The sequence below is a fragment of the Balaenoptera ricei genome, chromosome 8 (assembly GCF_028023285.1).
Source record: "Balaenoptera ricei isolate mBalRic1 chromosome 8, mBalRic1.hap2, whole genome shotgun sequence".
NCBI classification, from domain to species: domain Eukaryota; kingdom Metazoa; phylum Chordata; class Mammalia; order Artiodactyla; family Balaenopteridae; genus Balaenoptera; species Balaenoptera ricei.
Genome location: NC_082646.1, coordinates 63508088 through 63523812, shown reverse-complemented (window position 1 = coordinate 63523812; position 15725 = coordinate 63508088). Strand labels below are relative to the sequence as shown.

The 15725-nt window shown below is 38.0% G+C and overlaps 1 protein-coding gene across 8 annotated transcripts in view; it reads right to left on the bottom strand.

Moving 5' to 3' along the window:
• Window positions 1-15725, bottom strand: part of RRM1 (ribonucleotide reductase catalytic subunit M1) — a 42155-nt gene that overhangs the window by 21353 nt on the left and 5077 nt on the right. For 6 of the 8 annotated variants that reach the window (XM_059930931.1, XM_059930932.1, XM_059930934.1 and 3 more), the window contains 4 exons: window positions 14656-14744; window positions 11129-11306; window positions 2593-2693; window positions 787-846 (listed from right to left, as the gene is read on the bottom strand). In XM_059930931.1, the coding sequence (XP_059786914.1) occupies window positions 787-846; window positions 2593-2693; window positions 11129-11306; window positions 14656-14744 (428 nt within the window). Of the gene's footprint in view, window positions 1-786; window positions 847-2592; window positions 2694-11128; window positions 11307-11409; window positions 12061-14655; window positions 14745-15725 lie in introns of those variants that run through there. The other 2 variants (XM_059930939.1, XM_059930937.1) reach the window with 2 other exon arrangements.

Here is a 15725-nt window from a genome sequence, read left to right as displayed (position 1 = left end):
TCACAATAAGGCAATCTATTTAAATCTTCTCCGTTTTTAATATAATCTTAAATGACAAGAATAGCATATTTCATTTTACTAGCTTTAGCTTAGAACATTATCAATTGGCTATTTGTTTTGGAAAAGACTGCCTGAAAATTTCTGGAAAAAGCCAGCTCTATATTAATACGTATAATGTTAATAGCAGAAGTTGTAGTATTCATCACCACATCATAATGGTTAACATTTATGAAGTGCTTATAACAGGCTAGGCACTGATCAAAGCAACACACACACTCACTTACTCCTCAAGAGAATTTGCTGTTGAAATTTTATTATTATCCCCATTCTAAAGGTGGAAACTGAGGACAGAGAGATTAAGTATCTTGCTAATAAGAAATGGAGCAGAGATTTGAACCCAGGTGGTCTGACACCTACATTCATGTTCTCAATCACTACATAATACTGTTTATCAACACAAAAGTACCTAGAAAAGCACTTGGCACATAGTAGGAATTCAATAAACAGTTGTTGCATAAACAGTAGAATATGGAATCATTCTGGCAAATTATCTGCATAACTCCAAAGGTATCCAGAAGTAATATTTGGAAAATTTGAAAATTGCAAATGAATAAGCTATCTTTCTGTAATTCAAACAACCACCACCAACCTAACCCCACTAATCCCACAGGTCCCCCAACTCCCAACAAATTACTACCTCTATAATTGTATCACTAAAACATAAACAAAAACCTGTATTTCCTGATTCAAGGAGGAATTCCCACTTATTTGAAACCCATTATTTACCTTAAAGCCAAAGTAATTATAAGAGAAATCTCGGTCATAGATAATGGCAGAATTCAGGCGCTGGTGAAGGTAAAAAAAAAAAACAAACCCATAATTAAGATAATTAGACTTATTTTCACAAACTCTGGTATCTTTCAGCCCTGACTCCAGAACTAAAATTGACATAGAATATAAAAGAGATAACACTAAGTATTACTGTTGTAGAATAGAAATCCATACCTGATGTCAAGAAAAAAAAATTATATAAATTGAGTATCCTAATTAGGTTTAAAAACATGTACATTAAAAGACCAGAAGAAAACATGTAAGTATAAGTTGTATATAAGTAAAAATATATATGTGACTTTCCAAACTTTCCCTATTATGTTTACAGTACATCTCTAAAGAGGGAAAGAACATGAGCATAAAAGGGACTATATTATCACCCTTAAACATGTTTTTAGATTAGCTATTACTCCAAAAGTATTGGAGCCATATAATTACTAATATGTATTTTTATCTTCCATTTTAAACTGCACATAACAATATATAAGATAAATAATTACGTTAATTCTAAGGCTCATCAAATCCATGGTCCTTTAGCAGGTTTTAAACAAACTACTGCTGTGACAGTAATATTTTAAAGCAGAACTGGCCATTGTTACAAGCTTTTGTAGGCTATAGAGCCATTTAAAGAAAACAAAAGCAATTAGGTACAAATAATCATTTTGGATGGAGAAATGTGGAGCCAGTCTTTCAAAATACTATCAGTGTTTCCATATAAGGATCCATGTCCAAGGACTTGAAAAATCTATACAAAACTCTTCCCTTCCTCTTAAATTTTTAAGGGCATCTTTGTTGCCAAAGACAGGTAGGGGCCTTGCATGAATAATGGAGAACTGAAATACTTGATTATCAATATTTATTTTTTAGATACAGGTTTTTGCTGTTGTCGTTTTATTTTTGTTTTTCACCTGTCTTCAAGATTATACATATGAACAACACACAACTCAGTTTTCTCTCAGCCTCTTTAACATCAGATACCTATTTAGAGACAGCCGACTAATCATTCTATTACCTACAGTTAAAAGTGGTTTCTAATCTGTGCAGATATAGATGGTAAATAAATCCTGTGTGCAAAGGGTCTGGCTGGACCGACCCATCTTTTCCCTTCTGTTCTCTGGGTTGTAGTTAAGAAAGGGGTTGAAACACAAATAGATAATTTTTAAGTTGCTGAGCAAGAAGATCTTTCAAAATTTTACCTGAACCACCTTTTTGGATGTCAGTTTGGCAATGTCTACTAAAATTTTAAATGTACATACTCTTTGGCTCAGCAATTCCACTTAAGGGATTTACCTTACCGATACACTCATCTACGAGTAAAGCACTACCATACAAGGATATTCACTGCAGCGAAAAATGGAAAACAAATATTCATCACTAGAGCAATTCTTACATATATGTATAATGATGATACAGCTATAGAATGGAATTCTACGCAGGTAATTCATAAATGCTAATAAAGAACTATCTCTAAGATATACTTGCAAGTGAAAAAGTAACAGAAAGAATAGTATGCACAGTACACTACCACTAAAAGGAAAAATAAAGGTACACATACGTGTATTATAGAACAGCTCTGGAAAAATACATTTTAAAATGACAAAATGTTGTTGTTTCTAGAGAGGAAAACAAGGATTCAGAGAAGCAGAAAGAATTAATTTTTATCTCTATCTCTTGTAGTGTTTAAATTTCTAAAAATGTCCTTATTGTCTTAAAAAAAAAGAATCTATAAAAAATTTTTCACCAGAAAAGCATTATACATACATCTTTATTGGCCAAAACAATATCCACTGTTGACCTGGCCACCATGGGAGAATGTTTGCCATTATGTGGATTTATGTAGTTGAAGAGGTCTTCCATTACATCTAAAAACAAAACAACAGAAAATTAAAATATCAAAATCACTTGACAGCTAATTCAATCTTCAGGTAACAGTTTAAAACAGTGGTTCTCAACCGTTTTTCATCCCAACCCACCTTAGTACCTAGCACAGAAAGTGCTCAATGAACATACACACGTTTAATAAACATATAAGGAAATTTATATATTTATAAGCTAAATAAGGAAACAATCTTCCAGAGTTAGAGTGAGCATAGGCTCCTGTACTTTGAAAAAGACTGCCAGATGATTCTGACATATAACCCCATTGAGAATTACTGGTTGAAAATAAAGAAAAGCAGAAATTATAACCTCTTCTCAAGTTTTTTTTTATCCTAACAAAACAGAAACTCAACTTAAAATTCAAAACCTGGGGGTCTGGGCAAGATGGCGGAAGAGTAAGACGCGGAGATCACCTTCCTTCCCACAGATACATTAGAAATACATCTACACGTGGAACTGCTCCTACAGAACACCCACTGAACGCTGGCAGAAGACATCAGACCTCCCAAAAGGCAAGAAACTCCCCACTTGGGACTACTTGGGTAGGGCAACAGAAAAAAGAAATAACAGAGACAAAAGAATAGGGACAGGACCTGCACCAGTGGGAGGGAGCTGTGAAGGAGGAAAGGTTTCCACACACTAGGAAGCCCCTTCGCGGGCAGAGACTGCGGGTGGCGGAGGGAGGAAACTTTGGAGCCACGGAGGAGAGCACAGCCACAGGGGTGTGGAGGGCAAAGCAGAGAGATTCCCGCACAGAGGCTCAGCGCCGAGCAGCACTCACCAGAGGCTTGTCTGCTCCCCCACCGGGGCGGGGGCGGGCGGGGGCTGGGAGCTGAGGCTCAGGCTTCGGACGGATCCCAGGGAGAGGACTGGGGTTGGTGGCGTGAACACAGCCTGAAGGGGTTAGCGCACCACAGCTAGCCGGGAGGGAGTCCGGGAAAAAGTCTGCAGCTGCCAAGAGGCAAGAGACATTTTCTTGCCTCTTTGTTTCGCGGTGCGCAAGGAGAGGGGATTCAGAGCGCCGCCTAAACGAGCTCCACAGACGGGCGCGAGCCGCGGCTATCAGCGCGGACCCCAGAGACGGGCATGAGACGCCAAGGCTGCTGCTGCCGCCACCAAGAAGCCTGTGTGCGAGCACAGGTCACTCTCCACACCTCCCCTCCCGGGAGCCTGTGCAGCCCGCCACTGCCAGGCTCCCGTGATCCAGGGACAACTTCCCCGGGAGAACGCACAGCGCGCCTCAGGCTGCTGCAACGTCAGGCCGGCCTCTGCCACCGCAGGCTCGCCCCGCCTCCGTACCCCTCCCTCCCCCCCGCCTGAGTGAGCCAGAGCCCCCGAAGCAGCTGCTCCTTTAACCCCGTTCTGTGTGAGCGAAGAACAGACGCCCTCAGGCGACCTACACGCAGAGGCGGGGCCAAATCCAAAGCTGAACCCCGGGAGCTGTGCGAACAAAGAAGAGAAACGGAAATCTCTCCCAGCAGCCTCAGAAGCAGTGCATTAAAGCTCCACAAACAACTTGATGTACCTGCATCTGTGGAATACCTGAATAGACAACGAATCATCCCAAATTCAGGAGGTGGACTTTGGGAGCAGGATATAATAATTTTTCCCCTTTTCCTTTTTTTGTGAGTGTATATGTGTATGCTTCTGGGTGAGATTTTGTCTGTATAGCTTTGCTTTCACCATTTGTCCTAGGGTTCGGTCTGTCCATTTTTTTTTTTTTTTGTACTTAAAAAATTTTTTTTCTTAATAAATGATTTCTTAATAATTTTTTCCTTATTTTCTATTTTTAAAAATTAAAAAAAATTTTTTTCGTAATAAGTTTTTTCATATTTTTTATTTTAAAAAATTAAAAAGATTTTTTCTACATAAATTTGTTACTTAATAATTTTTTTCTTATTTATTATAAAAATTAATATTTATTTTAAAAATTTAAAATAATTTTTTTCTTAATAAATTTTTTCTTATTAATTTTTTTCTTATTTTTTATTATAATAGCTTTATTTTATTTTATCCTCTTTCTTTCTTTCTTTCTATTTTTTCTCCCTTTTATTCTGAGCCATGTGGATGAAAGGCTCTTGGTGCTCCAGCCAGGCATCAGGGCTGTGCCTCTGACGTGGGAGAGCCAAGTTCAGGACACTGGTCCACAAGAGACCTCCCAGCTCCACGTAATATCAAACGGCGGAAATCTCCCAGAGATCTCCATCTCAACGCCAAGACCCAGCTCTACTCAACGACCAGCAAGCTACAGTGCTGGACACCCTACGCCAAACAACTAGCAAGACAGGAACACAGCCCCATCCATTAGCACAGAGGCCGCCTAAAATCATAAGGCCATAGACACCCCAAAACACACCACCAGACGTGGACGTGCCCACCAGAAAGACAAGATCCAGCCTCATCCACCAGAACACAGGCACTAGTCCCCTCCACCAGGAAGCCTACACAACCCACTGAACCAACCTTAGCCACTGGGGACAGATACCAAAAACAACAGGAACTACAAACCTGCAGCCTGTGAAAAGGAGACCCCAAACACAGTAAGATAAGCAAAATGAGAAGACAGAAAAACACACAGCAGATGAAGGAGCAGGGTCAAAACACACCAGACCTAACAAATGAAGAGGAAATAGGCAGTCTACCTGAAAAAGAATTCAGAATAATGATAGTAAAGATGATCCAAAATCTTGGAAATAGAATAGACAAAATGCAAGAAACATTTAACAAGGACGTAGAAGAACTAAAGAGGAGCCAAGAAATGATGAAAAACACAATAAATGAAATTAAAAATACTCTAGACAGGATCAATAGCAGAATAACTGAGGCAGAAGAACGGATAAGTGACCTGGAAGATAAAATAGTGGAAATAACTACTGCAGAGCAGAATAAAGAAAAAAGAATGAAAAGAACTGAGGACAGTCTCAGAGACCTCTGGGACAACATTAAATGCACCAACATTCGAATTATAGGGGTCCCAGAAGAAGAAGAGAAAAATTAAGGGACTGAGAAAATATTTGAAGAGATTATAGTTGAAAACTTCCCTAATATGGGAAAGGAAATAGTTAATCAAGTCCTGGAAGCACAGAGAGTCCCATACAGGATAAATCCAAGGAGAAACACACCAAGACACATATTAATCAAACTATCAAAAATTAAATATAAAGAAAACATATTAAAAGCAGCAAGGGAAAAACAACAAATAACACACAAGGGAATCCCCATAATGTTAACAGCTGATCTTTCAGCAGAAACTCTGCAAGCCAGAAGGGAGTGGCAGGATATACTTAAAGTGATGAAGGAGAAAAACCTACAACCAAGATTACTCTACCCAGCAAGGATCTCATTCAGATTTGATGGAGAAATTAAAACCTTTACAGACAAGCAAAAGCTGAGAGAGTTCAGCACCACCAAACCAGCTTTACAACAAATGCTAAAGGAACTTCTCTAGGCAAGAAACACAAGAGAAGGAAAACACCTACAATAACAAACCCAAAACATTTAAGAAAATGGGAATAGGAACATACATATCGATAATTACCTTAAATGTAAATGGATTAAATGCTCCCACCAAAAGACACAGACTGGCTGAATGGATACAAAAACAAGACCCATATATATGCTGTCTACAAGAGACCCACTTCAGACCTAGAGACACATACAGACTGAAAAGTGAGGGGATGGAAAAAGATATTCCATGCAAATAGAGATCAAAAGAAAGCTGGAGTAGCAATTCTCATATCAGACAAAATAGACTTTAAAATAAAGACTATTACAAGAGACAAAGAACGACACTATATAATGATCAAGGGATCGATCCAAGAAGGTATAACAATTTTAAATATTTATGCACCCAACATAGGAGCAACTCAATACATAAGGCAAACACTAACAGCCATAAAAGGGGAAATCAACAGTAACACATTCATAATAGGGGACTTTAACACCCCACTTTCACCAATGGACAGATCATCCAAAATGAAAATAAATAAGGAAACACAGCTTTAAAAGATACATTAAACAAGATGGGCTTAATTGATATTTATAGGACATTCCACCCAAAAACAACAGAATACACATTTTTCTCAAGTGCTCATGGAACATTCTCCAGGATAGATCATATCTTGGGTCACAAATCAAGCCTTGGTAAATTTAAGAAAATTGAAATCGTATCAAGTATCTTTTCCGACCACAACGCTATGAGACTAGATATCAATTACAGGAAAAGATCTTTAAAAAATACAAACACATGGAGGCTACACAATACACCACTTAATAACGAAGTGATCACTGAAGAAATCAAAGGGGAAATCAAAAAATACCTAGAAACAAATGACAATGGAGACACGATGACTCAAAACCTATGGGATGCAGCAAAAACAGTTCTAAGAGGGAATTTTATAGCAATACAAGCCTACCTCAAGAAACAGGGAACATCTCGAATAAACAACCTAACCTTGCACCTAAAGCAATTAGAGAAAGAAGAACAAAAAAAACCCAAAGCTAGCAGAAGGAAAGAAATCATAAAGATCAGATCAGAAATAAATGAAAAAGAAATGAAGGAAACAATACAAAGGTCAACAGAACTAAAAGCTGGTTCTTTGAGAAGATAAACAAAATTGACAAACCATTAGCCAGACTCATCCAGAGAAAAAGGGAGAAGACTCAAATCAATAGAATTAGAAATGAAAAAGGAGAAGTAACCACTGACACTGCAGAAATACAAACGATCATGAGAGATTACTACAAGCAGTTATATGCCAATAAAATGGACAACCTGGAAGAAATGGATTCTTAGAAATGCACAACCTGCCGAGACTGAACCAGGAAGAAACAGAAAATATGAACAGACCAATCACAAGCACTGAAATTGAAATTGTGATTAAAAATCTTCCAACAAACAAAAGCCCAGGACCAGATGGCTTCACAGGCGAATTCTATCAAACATTTAGAGAAGAGCTAACACCTATCCTTCTCAAACTCTTCCACAATATTGCAGAGGGAGGAACACTCCCCAACTCATTCTGTAAGGCCACCATCACCCTGATACCAAAACCAGACAAAGATGTCACAAAGAAAGAAAACTACAGGCCAATATCACTGATGAACATAGATGCAAAAATCCTCAACAAAATACTAGCAAACAGAATCCAACAGCACATTAAAAGGATCATACACCATGATCAAGTGGGGTTTATTCCAGGAATGCAAGGATTCTTCAATATACGCAAATCAATCAACGTGATACATCATATTAACAAATTGAAGGAGAAAAACCATATGATCATCTCAATAGATGCAGAGAAAGCTTTCGACAAAATTCAACACCCATTTATGATAAAAGCCCTGCAGAAAGTAGGCATAGAGGGAACTTTCCTCAACATCATAAAGGCCATATATGACAAACCCACAGCCAACATTGTCCTCAATGGTGAAAAACTGAAACCATTTCCACTAAGATCAGGAACAAGACAAGGTTGCCCACTCTCACCACTATTATTCAACATAGTTTTGGAAGTGTTAGCCACAGCAATCAGAGAAGAAAAAGAAATAAAAGGAATCCAAATCGGAAAAGAAGAAGTAAAGCTGTCACTGTTTGCAGATGACATGATACTGTACATAGAGAATCCTAAAGATGCTACCAGAAAATTACTAGAGCTAATGAATGAACTTGGTAAAGTAGCAGGATACAAAATTAATGCACAGAAATCTCTTGCATTCCTATACACTAATGATGAAAAATCTGAAAGTGAAATTAAGAAAACACTCCCGTTTACCATTGCAACAAAAAGAATAAAATATCTAGGAATAAACCTACCTAAGGAGACAAAAGACCTGTATGCAGAAAATTATAAGACACTGATGAAAGAAATCAAAGAGGATACAAATAGATGGAGAGATATACCATGTTCTTGGATTGGAAGAATCAACATTATGAAAATGACTCTACTACCCAAAGCAATCTACAGATTCAGTGCAATCCCTATCAAACTTCTACTGGCATTTTTCACAGAACTAGAACAAAAAATTTCACAAATTGTATGGAAACACAAAAGACCTCGAATAGCCAAAGCAATCTTGAGAATGAAAAATGGAGCTGGATGAATCAGGTTCCCTGACTTCAGACTATATTACAAAGCTACAGTAATCAAGACAGTTTGGTACTGGCACAAAAACAGAAACATAGATCAATGGAACAGGATAGAAAGCCCAGAGATAAACCCACGCACATATGGTCACCTTATCTTTGATAAAGGAGGCAAGCATATACAGTGGAAAAAAGACAGACTCTTCAATAAGTGGTGCTGGGAAAACTGGACAGGTACATGCAAAAGTATGAAATTAGAACACTCCCTGACACCATACACAAAAATAAACTCAAAATGGATTAAAGATCTAAATGTAAGACCAAACACTACAAAACTCTTAGAGGAAAACATAGGCAGAACACTCTATGACATAAATCACAGCAAGAACCTTTTTGACCCAGCTCCTAGAGAAATGGAAATAAAAACAAAAATAAACCAATGGGATCTAATGAAACTTAAAAGCTTTTGCACAGTAAGGGAAACCATGAACAAGATGAAAAGACAACCCTCAGAATGGGAGAAAATATTTGCAAATGAAGCAACTGACAAAGGATTAATCTCCAAGACTTACAAGCAGCTCATGCAGCTCAATAACAAAAAAACAAACAACCCAATCCAAAAACGGGCAGAAGACCTAAATAGACATTTCTCCAAAGAAGATATACAGATTGCCAACAGACACATGAAAGAATGCTCAACATCATTAATCGTTAGAGAAATGCAAATCAAAACTACAATGAGATATCATCTCACACCAGTCAGAATGGCCATCATCAAAAAATCTACAAACAATAAATGCTGGAGAGGGTGTGGAGAAAAGGGAACCCTCCTGCACTGTTGGTGGGAATGTAAATTGATACAGCCACTATGGAGAACAGTATGGAGGTTCCTTAAAAAACTAAAAATAGAACTACCATATGACCCAGCAATCCCACTACTGGGCATATACCCTGAGAAATCCATAATTCAAAAAGAGTCATGTACCAAAATGTTCATTGCAGCTCTATTTACAATAGCCAGGACATGGAAGCAACCTAAGTGTCCATCATTGGATGAATGGATAAAGAAGGTGTGGCACATATATACAATGGAATATTACTCAGCCATAAAAAGAAATGAAATGGAGGTATTTGTAGTGAGGTGGATGGAGTTAGAGCCTGTCATACAGAGTGAAGTAAGTCAGAAAGAGAAAAACAAATACAGTATGCTAACACATATATATGGAATCTAAGGAAAAAAAAAAAAAAGGTCATGAAGAACCTAGTGGCAAGATGGGAATAAAGACACAGACCTACTAGAGAATGGACTTGGGGATATGGGGAGGGGGAAGGGTAAGATGCGACAGGGTGAGAGAGTGGCATGGACATATATACACTACTAAATGTAAAATAGATAGCTAGTGGGAAGCAGCCACATAGCACAGGGAGATCAGCTTGGTGCTTTGTGACCACCTAGAGGGGTGGGATAGGGAGGGTGGGAGGGAGGGATGCAAGAGGGAAGAGATATGGGAATATATGTATATGTATAACTGATTCACTTTGTTATAAAGCAGAAACTAACACACCATTATAAAGCAATTATACTCCAATAAAGATGTTTAAAAAAAAATTTAAAAATTCAAAACCTATCATCCCAGGCATTTTACTTCTATAAATGCACATTTAGTAATAAGCCCTCTCTCTTCCAGACATCATAGCAGTATTTAGTCCTCTACATTTATACATATGATACACATACACGCAAAGCTGGCATTCTGACTGAATTTGACTTGAATCCATAGTCAATTTTGGGAGAACTGATATCTTTACAATAAATCTACTGAAGAGGGAGATAAAATGTTTAAGTCCCCATATAACAGATCTGGAATTGAAAGCTGAAAGATTTCTACTCTCAGTCTACCAGCTGACTTCTTATATACCACTTTTTATATACCTAACAAATTATTTAACCTTCCTTTGCCCACATTCCCTGAGCTATACAATGGGAGTGCTAATGGTGACAAAAGACTGACTGTAACACTTTGTTTAACCCAGAAACTATCAATAAATATTATTCTTTTTTCCAACCACACCACCACCAAGCATCTAAAGATGGGCTTCAAAAAAAAAAGAAAAAAGAAACAAAAAGATAAAAGTATCCATTGACCCTTCCATGCAGCAGGTCAGCAGCATGGAGAAATAGGAAGTTCTAGTCTCCCTCTGCCACTAACCTGCACACTTTGCTTTTTTAAACAAGATGGAACTTCTCTTTTTGACACTCAAGGTTTCATTTTAGTACCCTTATAAATTTTCTGGGAATACTAAATTCTTTCTAACTTTTTCCTCTAGACTCACCACTGAATACTTTCTTTGTTTCTTTGTGCAAGTTAGAGACGGCAATCCTTGCTGCCAGGATGGCATAGTCAGGGTGCTTAGTAGTCAAGGTCGCAGCTGTTTCAGCAGCCAAAGTATCTAGTTCCACAGTAGTGACCCCACTGTATAAGCCTTGGATTACTTTCATGGTGATCTGAGCCTATAAAAGCAAAGCCAAGAATTACTTGTGCTTTCCCAAGAACCAACAGCTTCCTTAAGAGAGCAATGAAGAAAACAATCAATTTATATCAAAATAAATCTACTTTTTTTAAAATTTTTATTTATTTATTTATGGCTGTGTTGGGTCTTCGTTTCTGTGTGAGGGCTTTCTCTACTTGCGGCAAGTGGGGGCCACTCTTCATCGCAGTGTGAGGGCCTCTCACTATCGCGGCCTCTCCTGCTGCAGCGCACAGGCTCCAGACGCGCAGGCTCAGTAATTGTGGCTCACGGCCTAGTTGTTCCGCGGCATGTGGGATCTTCCCAGACCAGGGCTCGAACCCGTGTCCCCTGCATTGGCAGGCAGATTCTCAACCACTGCGCCACCAGGGAAGCCCCTATATCAAAATAAAAGACAACCTCCTTTTATGAAAAATTATCTTTCAGAATGGTGGGCTGTGGAAAATTTAGTAATGAGAATTCATAAGCCAATAGAGCTGCTAGAAAATGTATACTACATATACAATGAAGAAGTGTGGAAAGAAAGAAAGAGAGAAAGAGAAAGAAAGAAAGGGGGGGAGGAAGAAGGAAGTTAGTTTTAAAATCTAAGTAGAGCTGTTACAAAGATTAGCAGTCACACAGGGAAACAGCTAAAAACAGACCAATGATTCCATAATTATTTTCCCATCTTTCATTCAAATTCTCTCTATATAATCAGGGTTCACGCTACATACTTACCCATTTTGCCCCAATTCTACCTAAGGACAAGTACAGGAAAGCAAATGAATCAAACTTTAATCATTCCAATGAAAGGAGATGAAGATATAAGTTAGAGTTGGGGCTGAGTCATCAAATAATTTAATGGCTACTCTTTCTTTAACATTTCACAAATTACAAAATATCTCAACTTTCATGATCTTCTCTGACATTTCACAATTACCTGTGAGATGGGTATATAACTATCACCACTTTACATGAGGAACCAGGTTACTGGGACTTGCCCAAGCTTTACTGTCTAAGTCTTCTGGCTCCACATCCCATTCAACCTCAATGCATTTCACTGTTTTCAAGACCGTACTGTAAGAGATACCCCTCTTTAAAACACACAATGCTAACACATATATATGGAATCTAAAAAAAAAAAATGTTTATGAAGAATCTAGGGTCAGGACGGGAATAAAGATGCAGACCCACTAGAGAATGGACTTGAGGACATGGGGAGGGGGAAGGGTAAGCTGGGACAAAGTGAGAGAGTGGCATGGACGTATATACACTACCAAATGTAAAGTCAATAACTAGTGGGAAGCAGCCCATAGCACAGGGAGATCAGCTTGGTGCTTTGTGACCACCTAGAGGGGTGGGATAGGGAGGGTGGGAGGGAGGGAGACGCAAGAGGGAAGAGATATGGGGATATATGTATATGTATAGCTGATTCACTTTGTTATAAAGCAGAAACAAACACACCATTGTAAAGCAATTATACTCCAATAAAGATGTTAAAAAATAAATAAATAGATAGATAAATAAAACACACAATGCATAAGTCAAGAAAGACAAATTCTAAGTTGTATGTATGTATGTGTTTACTGAATCTTTAAAAAAAAAAATAGATTAGGAAATTCCCCAGTGATCCGGTGGCTGTGTCTCCAAGCTTCCACTGCAGGGGCCACGGGTTCAATCCCTGGTTGGGGAACTAAGATCCCACAAGCCATGCAGCCGAAAAAAAAAACCAGATTAATCCAACAGAAAATGAATGCCATTTCCCAGTTGACGAAAGCATGCCCCCTCAAAAAAAAGTGTGTAATTACTAGTTTAAAATCTATTCCAATTAAATTTCAGACCTAAGCTCAAGTTGCTCCTGATCACTTTCTTCTCAGATCCAACAATTAAGTCATGTTCAGTAAAAGAGTAGTGAAGTCTTCTAAATGATTTCTGGTGCTACATGGCAAGTAATCAGAACTCAGAATAAAATAACGTCTGTGTGCTAATAACCATGCCAGATCTAAAAACACATCGACTTTTTCAACTAAATCTACCCTAGAAAGCTCGAGTCAGCTCTAGCACACCTGCACTCTGAAATGTGTGCATGAGGCAACAGAACATCTACGAGTCAAGATACCTAGGTTCTTCTTCCTACACTCCCACTCACTTGAACAAGTCACTCCCCTTCACTTTGGGCCTTCCTTAGCTATAAAACAAGGAAGATGAAATAAGATGATCTCTCAGGTTCGTTCCAACTCTAATATTCTACTATTCTAATTATTGTCTAGATTTATAAATGTAAAAGGGAATTTATAATAGGCATATTTTAAAGCTGTATAAAATTATTTTCTTTTGACCATTTTGGTCAATTCAATATTTATCGAGCATCTAATTATATATGTGTTAAGCATTGTGGATATCACAAGAACAAGATACAGGCCCCCCCAGCAATTCTAGGGGAGGACAGAGACATATAATTTATTTCTATACTAGGTGGTTAATGCTATGAGGCCAGCACAAGTGCTAGAGTAGTACAGATAAAATACCTAAATAAGGATGGGGCAGTATGGGTTTAAAAAAAAGAAGGTTCTTAGAGACTCCGCTTAGTAAGATCATTTTGAAAGCCATGTGGAAGATGTATTTGAAGACGGCAAGATGAGAGGAAGACCAGGAGAACACTTCAGAGACCACTACAGATAGCAGTCTAGATAAGGGATGCTGAGGGTCTAGAGTAGAGGAGTTATAGAAAGAGAAAAGCACAGCAACTTGCTTATGAACAGCTGGCTCTCCTTAATTTAAATGCTGGCCATGAAATCTATTTTATATTACTTTTATATTACTTTATATTACTTTAATGTAGTCTTTCTACATAGATAACAAAAAAGCAAATTTCCAACCAGTTTCTACCCAAATGACCACAATTCCAAAACAAGTTTTTTCCACTTATGTATAAAATAATTTACTCAAAGAAGTCTCTAATATGAAATGTTAATGTCAAGTTTTCCTCTTTGCTCACTTTTATAGTTCTCTGAAAAGTCAGAACTCACAGCACAGACCAAGATTTAGAAAAAAAGTTTTGTTTTGTTTTTTTTGTCTGTTTGTTTTATTTTTTTTGCCACGCCACACGGCTTGCGGGAATTAGTTCCCCGACCAGGGATCAAACCCAGGCCGTGGCAGTGAAAGCACCATGTCCTAACCACTGGACCGCTAGGGAATTCCCAGGAAAAAAAAAGTTTTAAGCAATAAATTCACATTTTATATCCAAGGCCAAACCAAAATACAGAGCAAGTGAGTGAAGGGCCAGAGATAAGAGACAAGTAAAAAGAAGCACATGAAGCAAGGAACCCAAGATATAAAGCCTATTTACTTACAGGATCAACAAAGTCCATATTGAGTCCATAACAAAGCTTCTGGATTCGAGATGTAATTTTGTCAAACATAACTCGCTCTTGGCGGCCATCTAAAGAATCAAACCATAAATTCATGTTAACACTTATTAAGATAGCAATGTCAAAGAATCAAATGTAATCAGCATGTAAACTTTTTAAATTGGCCAACACAAAATGCTATTTCATAGATAAAAGATTCAGACCCCCAACAGTTCAGAGAGATTATTTTTTCATCTTCAAAAAGTAGGGATTCTATACTGAGTCTTCCCTTACATTATACATCAGATGGATTCTTGCAATAAATTTCCCTACCCCACCTTGTCCAAATGACAGGCAGAATTATTCTTTAGAACTTAAGTCAAAATCATATCACTACCCACTGCCGCCCAATAGAGGTTTATCATCTCCTTCAGAATCAAGTCAAAATCATTACAACAGTCCACAGAATCTTACACAACCTGCCTTGTGTGCCCCCTTCCCCAACTTCATCTCCTACTCTCCCACCTTCCTCACTTACCATACCCTGGCAACCCTGGCTCCTTGCTATCTATACCTCTTTTAGGTCTTTGCTCAATGTCACCTTCTCAATAAGGCTTTCCCGGATCATTCTATTTTAAACTGCAATGCCCCAAACACAGCCTTGCTCCTCTTTATCCTCCTTCTATGCTTTATTTTTCTCTATAGCACTTATGGTCATCTGACATACTCTATATTTTACTTACGTATTTGTTTATTGTGTGGCTCTCCCCATCCACTAGAATACAATTTCCAAAACGAAAAAGATTTTGTCACGTTTTATGTACCAATGTATTCCCCACTGCCCAGACCAAAGATCAAGGCCTACCACATAGTAGGTACTCAAATATTTATTGAATGCTAAATGATTTATAAACCTGTCTCCATTCTAACATCTTCATGATAAATTTGGCTTACATACTCTCCTAGAGTAATTAATGATTTTGAATTTACTTCACACCATGTAAAGAAGTACTTCTTTCTATTTGTAACTCAAAACAATCTTCCAGAGGCAACCTCTTAGTTTTTATTTTGGA